Source organism: Mycena indigotica (assembly GCF_014461135.1).
Source record: "Mycena indigotica strain 171206Taipei chromosome Unknown Mind.scaff0002, whole genome shotgun sequence".
Lineage (NCBI taxonomy): Eukaryota > Fungi > Basidiomycota > Agaricomycetes > Agaricales > Mycenaceae > Mycena > Mycena indigotica.
In genome coordinates, this window is record NW_023503001.1 from 5,104,835 (window position 1) to 5,123,917 (window position 19,083).

At 53.6% G+C, this 19,083-nt stretch overlaps 3 protein-coding genes across 3 annotated transcripts; 1 reads left to right on the forward strand and 2 right to left on the reverse strand.

Annotated features, from left to right (window-relative positions):
• Positions 1-2,536: 2,536 nt before the first annotated feature.
• Positions 2,537-3,127, reverse strand: MIND_00269800 (uncharacterized protein; the record flags this gene model as incomplete). Its single annotated transcript, XM_037359571.1, has 4 exons — positions 2,976-3,127; positions 2,857-2,928; positions 2,774-2,805; positions 2,537-2,727 (listed from the first exon to the last, which is right to left on the reverse strand). Exons 1-4 carry the CDS (start codon positions 2,996-2,998, stop codon positions 2,537-2,539), a joined length of 318 nt encoding a protein of 105 aa, XP_037224666.1. The 5' UTR covers positions 2,999-3,127.
• A 2,550-nt stretch (positions 3,128-5,677) lies between these two features.
• On the reverse strand, positions 5,678-6,099 carry MIND_00269900 (uncharacterized protein; the record flags this gene model as incomplete). Its single annotated transcript, XM_037359572.1, has 2 exons — positions 5,898-6,099; positions 5,678-5,841 (listed from the first exon to the last, which is right to left on the reverse strand). The coding sequence occupies exons 1-2, from the start codon at positions 6,082-6,084 to the stop codon at positions 5,678-5,680; spliced, it is 351 nt and encodes a 116-aa protein (XP_037224667.1). The 5' UTR covers positions 6,085-6,099.
• Positions 6,100-6,203: 104 nt separating this feature from the next.
• On the forward strand, positions 6,204-18,856 carry MIND_00270000 (Fatty acid synthase subunit alpha; the record flags this gene model as incomplete). Its single annotated transcript, XM_037359573.1, has 19 exons — positions 6,204-6,266; positions 6,319-7,678; positions 7,731-8,034; positions 8,082-9,483; positions 9,535-10,452; positions 10,507-11,342; positions 11,394-12,258; positions 12,303-12,398; positions 12,450-12,651; positions 12,703-14,334; positions 14,384-15,437; positions 15,487-16,193; positions 16,238-16,748; positions 16,795-16,875; positions 16,925-17,135; positions 17,184-17,290; positions 17,343-17,757; positions 17,805-17,992; positions 18,037-18,856. The coding sequence occupies 19 exons, from the start codon at positions 6,204-6,206 to the stop codon at positions 18,854-18,856; spliced, it is 11,772 nt and encodes a 3,923-aa protein (XP_037224668.1).
• Positions 18,857-19,083: the final 227 nt, after the last annotated feature.

A 19,083-nucleotide genomic window follows, 5' to 3' on the forward strand; every position in this document is an offset into this window, starting at 1 on the left:
CCACGTTGGCCGTGAGGCTTCACGAAAGGTCGCAGTAGCATAGAGATGGTCCAGGTCGGACCTTGGGAACGCGAAGTGTTTCTTGCGAGCTGCCACAACATGTTGGAAGATATAGTGGCATCCGCGGGTGCCAGGTGGTGAGGCTTGAACATGTTGCGCAGTTGGAGGAGAGCGCGATGCCATCCGACGTAGCGGTTGGAATTTGGCAACGTGTCCGGTGAGCATCACGATCAGTCACGGGAAATCTGTCTGTCTGGATTTCTGTCCTCAATGCCATTTGCTAGTCTGCGGTCTTCTCTGGAGCACAGTAAGCGGCATTATACGTACAGAGACGAGAAGGGCGGCAGAAATGTCGAGCAGGTCACTGAGGTCGAGGCACAGGCACACTAAGGGAGGACGAAACAGGGGCGTATGGCCTTTCCCTCTCCCACCACGGTCCTCTCCTCTCTCCAATTCCTGCGGCTGCGCTGCCCGCACCTGTTCCCCAACAACGTCTTCGCCCGCCCGCTCCCCTCGGCCCAGCGCCGCAAGGAGCGCCGGCGCGCCGTCCCGGCCCGGTCGATGCTGAACCCCGCGTGGACGCCGCCCCCGCCGCTGTACACGCTGCCGCTCTACGACGCCATGCAGCGCATATACGGTGCGTGCACCGCTCTTTGTTTCCCACGCTCCTGGCTCAGGCGATGGACAGAGCCGATGGTGCGGCGCTGGTCGCCGCGGCCCCGCCGGAGACACCGGCCCGTGCACGGCTTCACGCCCGCGCAGTGGGACCATATGCCGCTGGTCTCGCAGCTATGTGAGATCGAGGACGCGGCGCGCACGAGTCAGCGGAGGTGGGAGCGGAAGTTGAAGCGCGCTTTGCGGAGGAAAAAGGGCTCGAAAAATTTAAAGACTGATGCAAAGGCTGCGTAAATCAAGCTCTCATTATCGTACATCTAGATATCGACTTGGCGTGTACTTACTTGATAAATCCGTCAAATGAGACAGGAAATTCGCCGTCTTCAGTGACACGATGTTGGGCAAATACTCGCATCGCAAAGGGGTGTACCCCGACTTAGATACAAAATCGATGACTGTGGAAGAGGAGCCCTATTAAGTTAGTAGTATTGACGAGCCCGCAGTAACCACGAACACACCTTGGGCGACGACGCGCAAAGTTGACAATGAGATGGTGGAAGAAAGAACAGCCTTATGGCGGGAGTCGAGACCGAAGCTGCGGGAAATAAGTAGAGTCAACTTTGCTCAATCCGCCCAACCACAACAACTTGAAGCTTGAAGTACTAGTTGCAGCAGCCCAGCTGGTGAAATTTGTGCGTTTGGTGATCCCAAAATCAAGCAGTGCTGACATGCGAGTCAAATAGTACAAAGCAAAAGGTCAGCCTGGAATCGCGCCCGAGCGTCCTACAAGGCTTCATACATCAATGCGACAGCGTGGTGTCGTGTCCTTTGGCCACCGTAGGGAGGTCCGGGGAGAGTCTGGGGATTCATCACTGGCAGTTCAAGTTGTTGCTTGAACGGAGAACGAAGGGCACGGACGGGCCAAGCACGGACGTGAAGATTCCTTCAAAGTGCAGTTATGCACCCTGCGAGAGCAAATCTTGGCTTGTGAGGCTCGTCGGTTCAGACGGGTTGAATTTGGGTTGAATACGTATTCAGACTTGTAAGACCTGGTTTAAACCCGAGGCGTCGCTCACGCTCCCAGCCGAATTCGGCGGAGCATTCGAGTTTGTCAAGCAGTGACTAGAAGTCGTGTGGGCTGCTTGTGATATGCTGCAATGTGTTGAGCGTGTCTTGGAGGACATGCTTTGAATACCGCGCTGAACGTTTGGTTAATGGAGAGTGAGGATATCAGTCATGTTTTCCACCAGTGACCACTGAGTTCCCAGCCCGTGCCCATTAAAATAGAGGCTTTCGTTTTTGCGCTAGCCTCCAGGCTACCGCACGCGCATGACAGTGAGACAGGCCGAAGAGGGCGGGCTCCTTCGTAAGAAGGATCATTGAGGCGGTGGCGGGTTGAGAGGGGCTTTGTGACAGACAAGCTTGCCCTCAATGCTCACCGACCATGACGGATAATGTGCTTTCGCCACGCCAATTTCTCCGCTTCCGCTGCCCGCACCTCTTCCCAAACAACGTGTACGAGAAGCCGCTGCCGTCCGCACGTGAGCGCCGGGAGCGCCCGCTGCCGTGGCCGTCGCCGCTCAACCCGCGATGGACGCCGCCGCCGCCGCCGAGGACGCGATTCGAGGCCATCCAGCGCACATTCGGTATACTATGCTCTCCATTATTGACATGGCTAATTAGGACAGGCCAGATACGGCGAAGACAACCGGCCCCTCCTAAGCGCCGCGTACATCGGCCTGTGGGCGGGATGCCGCCAGAGCAGTGGGACTCAAAGTGTGATTCAGGTCAGAATATGTCCATCAGAGACTTAGCGGAGACGACTCAGCGCCGTTGGGAGCGAAGACTGAGAAGGGCATTAGAAAGAAAGCAACAGCAAAATGACACATTTGTACATATTTAATACTACTGATACAAGTTTTCAAGACATCGATGGGTTGATGTCGGAGGCCATCTGAATGGGAATCTTGTTTGAAAATAATATGGTTTTAACCTTGGCCATCAGCTCGTCAAAAGCCTGCGTCTTTGCCTCTTCCGTCGCATTCGTGAGTGGGAAACGGCTGTCTTTGCCGCACAGAATCTTGAGAATAATTTCAAAAACTTCCGCCAAGGCTACTGTGCGTCAGCTCTGAATGTTTGGTCTAAAACATGGACGCACTGGTTGCTGTGGCGCCACTCGTGGCGGATGAACTAAAAATCGCAATAAGACGCTAGTAAACAAAAGCCATCAAGTGGACGCACCCGATACTGGAGGCTGTGGGGCTGATGATGGTTGCGTCGTCAACTCCTGCGGGGAAGTTTGATTTTGAAATGCTGACTCTTGGCGTCAGTGTGTGTGGAAAAGAGCAGCGACAACGTACCGTTTAACGCTGTTCTCAGCCATGGGGAAGTGCGACGCAACAAGTGGGCGATGATTCGGACTTGACCCAAACCCTGGCCATTTATCTAGATGCGTCTCCGGGGTGGGTAACCCCGGAGAATTCCAGAACTGTGGAGTGTGCAAAGGAAGCAAAGGAAAATGCGACACGTATCATCATCGTCTTTGCCAGCGGTCTCTAAGCCGGTGAATACAAATCGGGAGTAGGATTGTTATGCTCTCGCCGACATTTGTTTCCGACATTCCAGCACGCCACAGCCCACCATAGTGTGTAGGCTAGCAAGTAGCGCTGCGATTGTTGAGTGCGATAAGTCACGAAGTGACCGTGCCTGAGCCGAGCGCGTTGCACCGTTAACGTTGCGCCATCGATGCTCGAAGATTCAGCATGAGCGTGGCTGTGGTTGTCGATTCCACATTAGGCTCCAAAAGTCAAGACGCAGGAAAACTCAAGAACGTCGGGAAGCGAACGACAACGCAAAACGCCTGTTTCCCAAGTCCCACTGCTTCCACTGGCGCTTTATTGGCTTCTCCCGCGCCAGGAAAGTGCTCCTCGACTCTTCGCGCAGTCCTGCTGCCTGTTTTTGGTTTGACTTTGCCGTTCCCGGATTGTATGACGCGACAGCTGTCGGTTCGCTGTTAGTGAGGTGGCCTGTGAAGGAAGCACGGGACCCATATGCATGCGGACTCGACATCGCAAGTCAATCAAATGGGCCCGGGGAGCCCGAAAAGAAATACGATCCACTCTCTCGTGCCAGTTCCGCTTGACTTCTCGCTCAAGAATGCCCACCAGACAAGTACGTACACGTAGCGGGGTTCGATTCTGCGCCATTTCCGAGTCAGAGCCCGCCGACATTGTTTGTGGATGTTGAACGAGGAGCTGCCCGGGCCGCCCAGTCAAAAAGGTCTGGCTCTCGCAGGATCCCGCTGGGCAGCACGAAATGTGGGAGCTGCTTCGTGCTTTGGATTTCAGCATGTACCCACATGATGGGGATGCGTCGGCCTACCACCACCCTAGCAGAGTTAGCGCATGTTTCCTGTTTGGGTGTCTAGACTTTGAGTTGTCTGAACGGAAGCAGACACACCTGTACAAGACGCACTTGACTGACCGAAGCGCAGGCGGGTCCGACGCGACCCATTCGAATGGTCGTGGTTATGTCCATCTCGTGCTTTGCTGGTTCTGCCAGCCGCCGGGTGAGTTCACCGCATGATTCTAATGTGAAGTATAGCCGCCTGTTTCATGAGGCAAGGACCGGAAAGCGGTAACACACTCACAGTAAGCTCAGTTACCGTCCCATGACATTCGCTATCTCATGAGAGTCTTAGTTTAGATAGGCTGTTGGTTATTCTGAACATATTGCATGTATGCTGCAGTACTAGGAGAGCGCACAGCGTTTGCGCGTTTTGGTTTTCTTCTCACCTGCAGGTAGCAGTTGCACGATTGGTAAAGAACTTGAAGGCGAGGCGCTGATGTTTTCGAGTGTTTGGTAGCGGGCGGACGCTGAGATAGACAGAGTCATGGTGTAGGGGTACGACTTGAATATGGTTTGGAGTCAAGTTTTACAGAGGTACATGCAGAGTCTTCGAAGTGCGTGGCGATGTCGTGAGAGCGAGTTCGAAACGACCTGGGGTGTTTGATATCCCCATCCACTTTGTCTTCATGTTTTACTCACGCTTGGAAGGCAGTGGTGTGTACAGAGAGGCGGGTAATCCAGAGGTTGGAGTAGATAAGTTGTCGATTGAGCCTGCGTGCAATACTAGTATCGATCTAGATGTAACTCTGTTTATTTTTGCCAGCTGTTACTGAGCCAGCGAAGGATAGGGACTCGGACACGGAAGTAGAATAGCCTCCGCAGGTGCAGGTCGCCAGCGTTAACGTGGGTCGTAGGAGCGCAACAGAGCGCAACTTGAAACCGTTGCTGACATGGTCGTGAGAATCGGGTGTGACACCGAGTGTCACAAGGAACCGCTCAAGAAACCTATCTCAATCTCAGGCTGTTACAACTTTCGACTTGAGTACCTCACAAGCCTCACCCCTCTGCTTGGGCAACAACAAGTTGCATTCTTCGTGCGAATCTCTTGGAATACTAGTCACGTTCTCGACGGTGGCGCTCCACGACGAGTCCACGTTTGCGAGACTTCATCTGGGCTTATAGCTCCTGCTGTTTTGCAAATTTGCTGCGTCCAATTGCTCAAATGGATTGGAATTCCTGGCCATCCAATATACACCCATCTCGACTGTCAAATACTGAGTACTTGTCACTGGCAACGGGCTTGCGCAACCACCTATAGGTGGACATGACGTGCTGACACTGCTGAGAATCGCTCTCTGCTGATCCCAATCGATTGGACGTGGTTCAGCTTCAAGTGCGCCAATGATGACCTTCTAGTATCTTTCTTCCCACTCCCACTGCCCTACGGCTACTGGATGCAATGATTATCGATTGCACGGTCATGTAGTCCTGACTGTGGTATCATCCGGAGCAAACTTTCTTGCAGTTTTAAACACAACTTCAACGAACTTGAAGCACATCGGAATTGCGAAACATGTGATCTATGGATCAAGCTCTCCCTACATCGACGCTCATTTTCCCTCGCCCTTCAACTGAAGCAACGAAGATCGCAATCCTGACAGCAACTTCGGGTCATTATCGCGGTGATTCCCCACCTGTTCGATGGTATTGATGTCTAGATTAAGTGTTCCCCGCCCGACAGCATGGCCGAATAGATATCTAATTGCACAGTCAGACAGCACGGGACACGCCAGTAAGGCGCGTTCGGGGTCACGTTTTCGTTGGGGAGGAAGATGAATGGTGTCAAGTCACTGTTGATACACAATCGTTGCTCGAGGTCTGGACTCTGGGGGTTTACAACAGTGCGGGAGAGCTTACGACGACCGAATACGCACCCCAAGATGTTGAAGGAGGGTCAGGAAGGATTTGCTTCGTCCAAATGGAGTTAACGTGTTTCGCACATGGACGCGTCTTCCACTGGTTGCACGCGTCGTAGAAATTCTGGAATTTGAAGGTAGCAAACGCGTTTTCGTGTTTAGAATCTCCTGAGCCAAACATAAGCACTTGAAGGATGCCGACCATGGCGCGAGTAATAATCGGACGAGGCTAGATTAACGTCAGCGTCACGCCGTTACCCCAAAATTTGGCACCCGTTGGGGTTCGATTCTTTAAATCCTTCTTGCCCTCTCCCATCGAGCAGCATGGCTGCCGGGCTCCCCAAAATCGCTATGCGACCTCTCGTCGTCGCTCTTGGCCAGCTTAGAGTCCGTCTTCATTGCATTCTTTTACTGACTGACGCGTTCTAACTATTTCTAGGTCTCCATTCCTGTTTCCACCAGTGCCGACGAGTGGATCTCTGCCGAGGTCCTTAGAGACGAGTTCGTGCACGAGCAATCCGTCATAGACACCGTAGACAACACCGCCGAGCTCGAAGATCAAGCAGAAGCCATCGTCGAGTTGACTGCTCGCTTTTTGGGGCATGTCGCCAAAAAGGCAAACCAACTGCCTGAGTCGGTAGACGCCCGTATTTCCCTCCTCCTCCACGTCTTCAAACATTTTTCGTCGACGTACCTCACAAAGAAGGACATCCACTCCCTGGCCGCGTCATACGACACCGAAGTTCGCAAGGCCGTCCTGTCTTCCTACATTCTCGCGCTTGCAACTTTGCGAGCGAGCTCCTCCGCCGACCAGATCCCTTCGGCTCCCAAATCAGCGCTTCTTAGTGCTGTTTCCAATGACAAGGCCTCCGTTTTCGCCCTTTTTGGCGGACAAGGCACGAACGAAGTCTATTTCGACGAGTTGCAATCGCTCTACGACATTTATCAGCCATTTGTCGCGCAATTCATCGAAATCGTCACCAAAGATGCGCTTATCCCTCTTGCTGCAGCGCAAAACTCCACATTCCACTACACGTTCGGCCTCGATGTCGTTTCGTGGCTTTCTGGCGCGTCTCCACGACCCTCGACCGCCTATCTCGCATCTGTCCCAGTGTCCTTCCCGCTTATTGGTCTGACACAACTCGTGCAATACCTCGTTGCTTGCAACGTGGCTGGCCTAACACCTGGCGAGTATCGCGATACACTTGCGGGTGCAACTGGCCATTCCCAAGGCATCGTGTCTGCTGTTGCCATCTCGGCTTCTACTTCCTTCGAGTCGTTCACCGCCAACGGTCTCAAAGCTATCAAATGGCTCTTCTTCTCGGGTCTTCGTGGCCAACAAGCCTTCCCTGTCGTTGCCCTCGAGCCGGGCATCGTGAATGACTCCGTCGAGGGCGGCGAGGGCACCCCCAGCCCGATGTTATCCGTCACGGGCCTGAAGCTCGTTGAACTCGAGTCGCATATTAAGAAGACAAACACGCACCTTGCCGAGAATGCTCAAATCAGCGTCTCCCTTCACAATGGCCCCCGCGCCTTCGTCGTTACCGGGCCAGCTCGCTCCCTCTATGGCCTTGTCACCAGCCTTCGGAAGGTTCGTGCTCTGAGCGGCCTTGACCAGAGCAAGATTCCCTTCTCTCAACGCAAGCCCGTCTTCTCTGTTCGTTTCCTCGTTGTTGGTGTTCCGTACCACAGCGGATACCTTGTCGGCCAGACGGAGAAGATCATGGCTGAGGATTTGAATGGGGAGGAGTTGTGGGCGGCCTCTGATCTGGCGATTCCCGTTTTTAACACGGAGGATGGTGATTTATCTTTTTCACGTGTTTGATCATCTTGCTGATGCAATCATTTCAGGGTCTGACCTTCGTCAGCTATCGACTTCCATCACTCAGTCCCTCTGCGAGCAAATTTTCACGAGGGCAATCCACTGGTCTGCAGCGACTAACTTCCCCGAGACCGCTACCCATGCCGTCGACTTTGGACCTGGAGGACTGAGCGGAATTGGTCCTTTGACCGCGAGGAACCTCGATGGCCGAGGTGTCCGTGTTATCGTTGTGGGCGACCGCGCCAAGGGCGACGCAGAGTTGTATGATTCTCAGAGTGTCAAGTACGAGGACTGGTGGACGAAGAAGTTCTCGCCGAGTTTGGTGAAGACAAGGTATGTTACAATCTCTTTTCATTTCTACCCATACTAATTCTACTCAGCGATGGCACCATGTATGTCGACACTCCATTCTCGCGTCTCCTCGGCAAGCCACCGATTATGGTCGCCGGTATGACCCCTTCTACTGTCCAAGCCGGTTTCGTCAGTGCCGTCCTCGACGCTGGATATCATATTGAGCTCGCTGGTGGTGGCCACTACAACAACGCCGCTCTCCGCTCCAAAGTTGCGGAAATACAGGCCAAAATTCCCGCTGGTGTCGGTCTGACGCTCAATGCCCTTTACATCAACCAGCGCCAATTCGGCTTCCAACTCCCACTGTGGCAAGAGCTCCGTAAAGAGGGTCTCCCCATCGAAGGTTTCTGTGTCGCGGCCGGTATCCCGAGCACGGAGAAGGCTGCAGACATCATTGGTGGTCTCCGTCTCGCTGGTATCCGCCATGTTGCCTTCAAGCCCGGCTCAGTGGACGGCATCAGACAAGTTGTCGCCATCGCCGCTGCCAACGCCGACTTCCCCGTCATCCTCCAATGGACTGGTGGTCGTGCTGGTGGTCACCACTCGTACGAGGACTTCCATCAACCCATTGTCCAAACCTACCGCGCAATCCGCCAACAACCCAATATCTCTCTCGTTGGTGGCAGTGGTTTCGGTGCCGCTGAGGATGTTTGGCCATACTTGACTGGTGAATGGGCCGTCAAGTACGAAGTTCAACCGATGCCTTTTGATGGATTCCTTTTCGCTAGTCGCGTCATGGTGGCTAAGGAAGCGCATACCAGCTCTTCGGTCAAGGACCTCATTGTTGCTGCTTCTGGTGTCGACGATGCTCAATGGGAGGGTACCTACACCAAACCCACCGGCGGCATTTTGACTGTCAGGTCCGAGCTTGGCGAGCCAATCCACAAGGTTGCAACTCGTGGTGTCAAATTGTGGAAAGAGTTCGACGACACCGTTTTCAAGATGCCAAAGGAGAAGCGTGCCGCTTGGTTGTTGGAGCGACGGGACGAGATTATTGGCAAGTTGAATCGCGACTTCAGCAAGCCGTGGTTTGGTTGGAAGAAGGATGGCAGTGTTGCAAAGGAACTCGGTGACATGACCTACGAGGAAACCGTCCTGCGTATGGTCCGCTTGATGTTCGTTGCCCACGAACAACGGTGGGTTGATGTCTCGTTGCGCAACTTGACCGGCGATTGGCTTCGTCGGGTTGAAGAGCGTTTCGCGGGTGTGAACGGTGGTGGACAGAAGCCTTCTCTGCTTCAGTCTTACAAGTCCCTGGAAGACCCCCTGCCTTTCATCGAGTCCTTCTTGAAGGAGTATCCGATTGCTACTAAGCAGCTCCTTGCCGCAGAAGACTCCGCCTACTTCCTCGCCATCTCCCAACGTCCCGGTCAAAAGCCTGTCCCCTTCATTCCTGTCCTCGATGCTACTTTCGAAGTCTGGTTCAAGAAGGTTCGTTTGACTGTCCCTATCTTTCTACTATGACTGATTGTTTTTTCGTAGGACTCTCTTTGGGCTGCTGAAGACATCGAGGCTGTCTTCGACCAAGACCCCCAGCGCGTTTGCATCCTTCAAGGCCCCATGGCTGTTAAGCACTCGAAGGTCAAGGACGAGCCGATCAAGGATATGTTGGGCAACATTCATGCCGAACTTATTCAACGTCTTCTTGCTTCCAAGTACAACGGCGACGAAAGCAAAGTTCCCACCATCGACTACCTCGCTGCCCATCCCATTCCTCCTCCCGTTGTCCCGTGCATTAAACGCACCCAACAGAAGAACGAGGTCACTTTCGAGTTCGTCGACCGCTTGCCTGTTACCTCGGTTTGGCTCAGAACCTTGGGCGGTCAAGAGCTGAGCTGGTTGCGCGCTTTGACCACTTCGACGACCATCGTTCAAGGCACTTCTTACATCGACAATCCCATCAAGCGACTTCTTGCGCCACGAACAGGCCAGAAGATTGTTGTCGGCTACGAGAATGGCGCTCCCGTTTCGGTCTCCCTCTATGGTAGCGCTCGTTCTTACGGCGAGCACAAGGAGTTGTTCAAGGCCGTTGAAATCAAGTACTCCCCGACAACGAAACTCATCGACATCACCATTTTCGAAGATCGTCGCGATGTGTCTGTTCCGCTCTCCCTCCAATTCGAGTACAAGCCGTCGCAGGGCTTCGCGCCCATTCACGAAATCGCCACTGATCGCAACACGCGCATCAAGCAGTTCTACTGGAAGTTGTGGTATGGAGATGATGCTGTCCTCCCCCAAATCGACATCCACGAAACCTTCCATGGTCCCGAGGTCACCATCGAGAGTGCTGCTGTCGAGCAATTCTGTGCTATTGTGGGCAACCAGGGCGAGTCGTTCTCCACCGTTCGCAACGAGGAAGTGACCGCGCCAATGGATTTCGCGATTGTGACTGGCTGGCAGGTTTGTCTGCTCATTTCCAGTCTCATTCTCCGAAGTTACTAACACATTTCAAAGGCTATTATGAAGTCAATTTTCCCCGCCTCCATCGACGGCGACTTGCTCCGTCTGGTCCATTTGTCCAACGGCTTCCGCATGCTCGACGGCGAGAAACCCCTTCGCGCCGGAGATGTTTGCAAGGCTGAGGCCAAGATTGTGTCGGTCAGCAACACCGACCCGGGCAAAGTGGTCAAGGTCAAGGGTCACGTGTACCGGGCCGGGAAGCCGGTCATCGAGGTCGTTTCCGCCTTCCTCTACCGTGGTCGCTTTACCGACTACGAGAACACTTTCGAGACGACGGAGGAACCTGACTACGTTGTCAAGCTCGAAACGGATGCTGCTGTTGGTGTTCTACAATCGAAGGAATGGTTCGAGTGGATCGACGAGTCGAAGCCGTTGTTGGCTGGAACGAGTTTGATTTTCCGTGTCCAATCTCAAGTCACTTTCAAGGACAAGACCTCGTACAGCAATGTCACCGTCACCGGTCAAGTCTTCGTCCGCAACCAGCTGAAGGAGCTCATTCCCGTTGGCTCAATCGACTTCGAGCAAGATGATTGCCGCGGTAACCCGGTCGTTGCTTACATTCAACGACATGGTGTCGCGCAAGGTCTCTCGACGCCTCTCCCCAACGAGGGCTATACATTGAATTCGACCCCAATTTCGTTCCACGCTCCTCTTACCAACGAGCCTTACTCGAAGGTCTCGGGTGACTTCAATCCCATCCACATCAACCCGTACTTCTCCGACTATGCCTCCCTCCCTGCCACGATCACCCATGGATTGTGGTCCAGCGCGGCTACTCGCCGCTATGTCGAGACTGTTGTTGCCAAGGGTCACCCTGAACGCGTTCTCTCGTAAGTTTTTTATGTCTAATTTCTCTCCCTTTCTAACTTAATTTTGCTCAGCTACGACGTCTCCTTCGTTGGCATGGTCATTCCTGGTGACGAACTTAGCGTCAAAATTCGCCACGTTGGCATGCGGGATGGAAACATCGTTGTCAACATTGCCACTTCTAACTCTCGTGGCGAGAAGGTGCTGGAGGGCTCGGCCGAGGTTTCGCAACCCACCACGGTCTACGTTTTCACGGGTCAAGGTTCGCAAGAGCAGGGCATGGGCATGGACTTGTACAACTCCTCGCCTGCTGCTCGTGCTGTCTGGGATGGAGCCGACACCCACTTGCTTGCGGTCTACGGCTTCTCGATCGTCGAGATCGTCAAAGACAACCCGAAGGAGAAGACAATCCACTTTGGTGGTATCAAGGGTCAAGCTATTCGTCGTCGCTACATGGACATGACCTACGACACAATGGATAAGGACGGGAACGTCAAGACCCTCCCGCTCTTCTCGGACATTGATGTTCGCACGCCCAAGTACACCTTCAGCCACCCGCAAGGTCTGCTTTTCGCTACCCAGTTCGCTCAAATCGCGCTTGTCGTCACTGAGAAGGCTGCTTTCGAGGACATGCGCATGAAGGGCTTTGTCCAGAAGGACTGCGCTTTCGCTGGCCACAGTCTTGGAGAGTATTCTGCGCTGGCCTCAATTGCCGATGTCCTCCACATCTCCGCCCTCGTCGATGTCGTGTTCTACCGTGGTATTACCATGCAGCGCGCTGTCGAGCGTGACGCGCACAACCGCTCCAACTACGCGATGTGTGCTGTTAACCCGAGTCGCATCTCCAAGACTTTCACTGATGCGGCGTTGCGAGAGGTTGTTGATACTATTTCGACTTTGACCGGTACTTTGCTTGAGATTGTCAACTTCAATGTCGAGGTTTGTTTCGGTTTGTTCTGTTATTCTTATTCTCATTTTTATAGGGTCAACAATACGTCTGCGCTGGAGAGCTTGTCGCTCTGCAGACGATGACGAATGTGCTTAACTACTTGAAGATTCAGAAGATCGACATTTCCAAGGTATGTTGATCATATCCGTTACATTGGACTTAACTGATTGTGTTTGTTCAGCTGACGGAGCAGTTCACCGTCGAAAAGGTCAAGGAGATGTTGGGCGACATCGTCAAAGAATGCTTCGGTCGTGCCCAAGACCAGCAAAAGGCCGAGGGCTACATCAAGCTCGAGCGTGGCTTTGCGACGATCCCGCTCCCCGGTATCGATGTGCCGTTCCACTCACGCTACCTCTGGGCTGGAGTCTTGCCCTTCCGAGCTTGTATGACATCAATCCTTCTCATTTATTTACTTTCCTGACATTTTTTCATAGACTTGTCGAAGAAGATCAATGTTACGCAGCTGGATCCCGACATGCTTATTGGCAAATACATCCCCAATCTCATCGCCATCCCCTTCGCTGTCACCAAGGAGTACGCGCAAATCATTTACGACCAGACTTCTTCCCCGCGTCTCGACAAAGTTCTCAAGAAGTGGGACCAGGAGAACTGGGCAAGTGCCGAGCAACGTCAGAAGCTCGCCTACATCATCCTTGTCGAGCTCCTCGCCTACCAATTCGCGTCACCTGTCCGCTGGATTCAAACTCAGGATCGCCTTTTCACCGAGTTTGCTTTCGAACGCTTGATTGAACTTGGCCCCTCTCCCACTTTGACCGGAATGGCCACTCGTACTCTCAAGGCCAAGTACGAGGCGAAAGACGACTCGATTAGCCGAACTCGCACCATCCTTTGCCATTCCAAGAACGTCAAGGAGATCTACTACCAATTCGAGGACGAGGCTGAGGCGGCTGCTGAATCCGAAACTCCTGATGCTGCTGCTGCTGCCCCCGTTGCCGCTGCCGCTGCCGCACCTGTTGCGGTCGTTGTTGCCGCTCCTTCTGGCCCAGTCGCAACTATCGACGATGTCCCCGTCAAGGCGATCGATGTCCTTACTGCCATTGTCGCGCAGAAGTTGAAGAAACAAATCAACGAGGTTTCCCTTTCCAAGTCCATCAAGGACCTCGTTGGTGGCAAGTCCACTCTTCAGAACGAGATCTTGGGTGATCTCCAGCTCGAGTTTACCTCCGCTCCTGAGAAGGGCGAGGAACTCCCGCTCGAAGAATTGGGAAGCGCGCTTTCTTCTGGCCACAGTGGTACTTTGGGCAAGTACACCACTGGACTGGTTTCGCGTGTCGTGGGTGGCAAGATGCCCGGTGGTTTCAATTCCACTGCAATCAAGGCTCATTTGGCGAAGACCTGGGGTCTCGGATCGGGTCGTGCTGATGGTGTTCTGCTTTTGGCGACAACGATGGAGCCAGCGAAGCGTCTTGGTTCCGAAGCTGAGGCCAAGACATGGCTTGATGGCATTGTTGCCATCTACGCGCAACGGGCGGGCATTTCGTTGTCGTCGGGAGCAGCTGCTGGCGGCGGAGGTGGTGGAGGTGGAGGCGCAGTCATTAACAGCGAGGAGTTCCTCAAATTCCAAGCTGATCAGGAGACATTTGCCGCTCAACACATCGAGCTTTACATGCGCTACCTCAACCGGGATTCCCGGGCCGGCGAGACCGCGCTCGACAACGAGAAGGCGAACAGCCTTGCGCTGCAAACCAAGCTCGACAACATCGCAAAGGAGCATGGTGATGTCTATATCGAGGGTATTCAGCCCATGTTCGACCCCCTCAAGGCGCGCCGATTCGACTCGTCGTGGAATTGGGTTCGTCAAGATGCCCTCCTCATGTTCTACGACATCATCTTTGGCCGTTTGACCACTGTCGATCGTGATATCACCGCTCGTTGCATTGCGTTGATGAACCGTGCCGATCCCGAGGTGCTGGCTTATATGCAGTACAACATCGACCAAACCGACCCGACGAAGGGCGAGACCTATGCGTTGGCGAAGAAATTCGGCCAGCAACTCATCGACAACGTCCGTGAGGTTATTGGCAAGGATCCCCTCTACAAAGATGGTTCGTTGTTCAACCAGTTTCATGTTCTCGTCTAACTTGTTCCATCTAGTTACTTTCCCGACTGCCCCGCACACTGAAGTCACTGCCAAGGGCGATATCGTCTACTCCGAAGTTGTTCGTGAGAATGTTCGTAAACTCGAGGCCTACGTCGAGGAGATGGCCAGCGGTGATGCTGTTTCTGGCGCTGTCAACGTCAACAAGATCCAGGAGGATGTGCTGAAGCTCTGGACCGTTGTCAAGTCGCAACCTGGTATCAGCCAGGAGCAGAAGAACCGCATCAAGGCCCTCTACGAAGGCGTTGTTCGCTCTCTTCGCAAGACACCTGAGACCCGTCGCACTGGACCTCGTCAGCGTCGTTCGTCTTCTCAATTCCTTCGCCCTCAAGTCAACATTTCTTCTGTCTCCGCCGACAAGGTTCCCCTTCTTCACCTGAAGCGCAAGGTTGGATCGAACTGGGAGTACAGCTCCAATCTGAGTGGTGTCTACCTCGACATTCTCCACGAAATCGCCACATCTGGGACGACTTTTAAAGACAAGAACGCGTTGTTGACTGGTGTTGGCAAAGGCTCAATTGGTGTTGAAATCGTCAAGGGTCTGCTTTCTGGTGGTGCCCATGTCGTCATCACCACTTCCCGCTACAACCGCTCGACTGTCGAGTATTACCAGTCCATCTTCCAGACGATTGGTAGCCGTGGCTCTTCCTTGACCGTTGTTCCCTTCAACCAAGGCTCGAAACAAGATGTCGAAGCGCTCGTTGACTACATCTACGCCAACCTTGGAATGGATCTCGACTACATCATCCCCTTCGCCGGTGTTCCCGAAAATGGTCGCGAAATCGATGGTTTGGACGACAAGTCCGAGTTGGCTCACCGCATCATGTTGGTCAACTTGCTCCGTATCCTCGGTGAAGTCAAGAAGAAGAAGGCGAGCCGCCAGTTCGTTACTCGGCCAACTCAAGTCATCCTTCCGTTGTCGCCCAACCACGGTCTGTTCGGCAATGACGGTTTGTACTCGGAGTCGAAGATCTCCCTGGAGACCCTGTTCCAACGTTGGGCTTCGGAGAGCTGGGGCGAGTATCTTTGCTTGGCTGGTGCTGTTATTGGGTATATTCTTTTCTTCGTTTGCTTTCATGTGAACTAACGACTATCGCAGATGGACTCGTGGAACTGGTCTCATGGGCCCTACCAACATTGTCGCCCACGAGCTCGAGAGCTACGGTGTCCGCACCTTCTCTGCCAAGGAGATGGCCTTCAACATCCTCGGTCTGATGCACCCGCTCCTCTTCAGCATTACTCAAGTCGAGCCCATCTGGGCCGACCTTAACGGTGGAATGGACAAGTTGCCCGACTTGGCCGACATCACGGGCCGCATCCGGTCCGACCTCATGAAGAAGGGCGAGCTCCGCCGCGCTATCGCGCTCGACAACTCGGCCGACTTCAAAGTCATCAACGGTGTTGAGGCAGAGCGACTTCTGCAGACAGTTGATGTTACCCCTCGTGCCAACTTCCGCTTCGACTTCCCCACTCTCGAGGCACACGACAGCTTTGCTGATTTGTCGAAGTTGCAAGGCATGATCGATCTCGACAAGGTCATGGTCATCACTGGTTATGGTGAAGTCGGACCATGGGGCAGCTCGCGGACGAGGTGGGAGATGGAGGCGCGTGGAGAGTTCACAATCCAGGGATGCATCGAGATGGCGTGGTTGATGGGCTACATCAAGCACTTTGACGGGCGTTTGAAGGACGGGTCGTTGTATGTTGGCTGGGTGGACAGCAAGAGTGGTGAGCCTGTTGACGACAAGGACGTCAAGGGCCGTTACCAGAAGGATATTCTCGAGCACGCTGGTGTTCGTCTTATTGGTGAGTCGATTATTTTGCACGTGATCACTTACTAATCAAAACAGAACCCGAGCTCTTCCGTGGCTACGACCCGCACAAGAAGGTCTTCAACCAGGAGATCGAGCTCCTGCACGACCTTGAGCCCGTCGAAGTCACCGAGTCCGAGGCCAAAAAGTTCAAGCTTCACCACGCTGAGAAATGCGACATTTGGGCTGGCGAAGGTGATCAATGGTTCTTCAAGCTCAAGAAGGGCGCCCTCGTCTTTGTCCCCAAGAGCTTCTACTTCAACCGCACTGTCGCTGGACAGATTCCGACTGGTTGGCATGCGGGTCGCTACGGAATTCCCGAAGACATCATCGCTCAAGTCGATCGTGGCACTTTGTGGGCGCTGGTGTCGACTGCTGAAGCGCTCAATGCTTCTGGAATCACCGACCCGTATGAGCTTTACAAGCACATGCACCCGTCCGAGGTCGGCACGTGTCTTGGAAGTGGAATGGGTGGAACGATCAGTATGGGCAAGATGTTCAAGGACCGTCGCGACGAGAGGGATGTGCAGAACGACATTCTGCAAGAGACGTATGTTTTGAAGTTTTGACTATGATTTGCACTAACTTTCTTCCAGATTCATCAACACGACTGCGGGCTGGATCAACTTGCTCCTCATGTCGTCGAGTGGACCCGTCAAGATTCCCGTCGGTGCTTGGTCAGTCATTTTCACCGTAATCAAGGAGAAAATTCATTATGTTCAATAGCGCAACCGCTCTGCAATCACTCGAGATTGCTTGCGACACGATTCTCTCTGGCAAAGCCAAGGTCATGATTGCTGGTGGTTTCGACGACCTCAGCGAAGAAGGCTCGTTCGAGTTCGCCAACATGAAGGCTACTAGCAGCGCCGAGTCTGAGTTTGCTATGGGTCGCGAGCCGACTGAGATGTCGCGTCCAGCGACTACTACTCGTGCAGGGGTGAGTTGATTCCTAGTTCCTTCAACAATTTACTTATCTCTCGATTAGTTCATGGAGGCCCAAGGTACTGGTGTCCACATCGTCATGAGCGCCAAGACTGCTCTTGAGCTTGGTTGCCCGATCCGTGGTGTCCTTGCTTTCACCTCAACTTCGACGTGGGTTTCCATCTATCGTTTCCTTTGTCTCAAGCTAACATATTTTGTACAGTGACAAAGCCGGTCGTTCTATTCCCGCTCCTGGTCTCGGCCCTCTCACCGTTGCCCGCGAAGTTCCCTCCAAACACCCTCTCCCTATCCTCGACCTCGCTTACCGCGCTCGCCAACTTGCCTTCCGCCGCAAACAGATCTCGCAATGGCTCACTCACGAGCACGCACAACTTCAAGAGGAGGTCGAGCTGCTCAAAGCGCAAGGCGATGCTGTTGACGACGAGTTCTTCGGCGCTCGTGTTGCCAACATCGAGAAGGAGGCTGCTCAACAAGAACGAGACGCGTTGGCGATGTATGGCATGCTTGAAGGCACTGACCCGAGAGTGTCGCCGCTTCGTCGTGCGTTGGCTGTTTGGGGTCTGACAGCGGATGATATTGGTGTTTTGTCGATTCACGGAACCAGCACCAAGGCTAACGTTTGTGTTGTGACTGTTAATTGAATTAGGCTAACCGTTTCATACAGGAGGAGAACGAGACACGTATCTGGAACGACATCTTCACTTCCCTTGCTCGAACACCTGGCAATGCTGTTCCGATTATGGCACAAAAGAGCTTGCTTGGTCACTCCAAGGGTGGATCTGCCGCCTGGCAGATGGCTGGTTTGCTGCAGACAGTCAACAGTGGTATTGTCCCGGGCAACAGAAATGCCGAGTATGTTTCTTCCCTTTGTTGTTATTGTTTCTAATCCTCTCCAGCAACATCGACTCGCATTTCCAAGACCGCCGCTACCTGCTCTTCCCCTCCAAGCCTGTCCACACCGACGGCATCCGCGCTGGTGTCATGTCCTCTTTCGGATTTGGCCAAGTCGGTGGTATCGCTATGGTCCTTCACCCGCGATTCCTGTTTGGCGCTGTTGAGCGATCGCAATACGACGCGTACAAGGTCCGCCACGAAGTTCGGGCGCAGCAGTCGTACAAGGCGATGAGCGAGATGATGATCAAGCATTCGCTGGTCCGCGTTAAGGAGGCCCCGCCTTATTCACCCGAGCTTGAAGCGCCTGTTCTGCTCAACTCGATGGCGCGCACGAGTTTGGATATCAAGACCAACTCGTACAAGTTCACAAAGCCTTCAACCGCTGTCCCGATTGACACTGCCAACGTCGCTGCCATCACTGAGAGCCTGGCTGCTTCTTCAACTCCCGGCATCATTGGAATTGGTGTTGACCAAGAGCTCATCTCTGCTGTACCATCCACCAACCCGACATTTGTCTCGCGCAACTTTACTGATGCGGAGATCGCCTACTGCCGAGTACAGCCCTCGCCTTCCTCCTCGTTCGCTGCTCGCTGGGCCGGCAAGGAAGCCGTGTTCAAGTCGTTGGGCGTTGCGTCCAAGGGCGCTGGCGCGGCCATGCAAGACATCGAGATTGTCAACGACGAGCAGACGGGTGCGCCAGTTGTGAGGCTCCATGGCGAGGCGAAGGCTGCCGCGGACAAGAAGGGTGTGGGCAAGGTGATGATCTCGCTCAGCCACTCGGAGACGGTCGCGATTGCGTTTGCCCAGGCCACGGCTTCATGATTTTCCTTTTTACGAACACTGCATTAGACTGACGACGCGCATATAACTACAAGTACTCTCTGCTTTTCCTTTTTGGCTGTAAAACTCTACGTATAATCCTCGCATGCAATAGAAATCTTTCTTGTCTCTCAATCTTTTGGTTGCTTGTTAATAGAAAGAATAGAAGATGTGGTGATTGCTTTGCGGTATTCTCTACATGTGTTCCTGGTTGAAGCAAGCAGTAACCG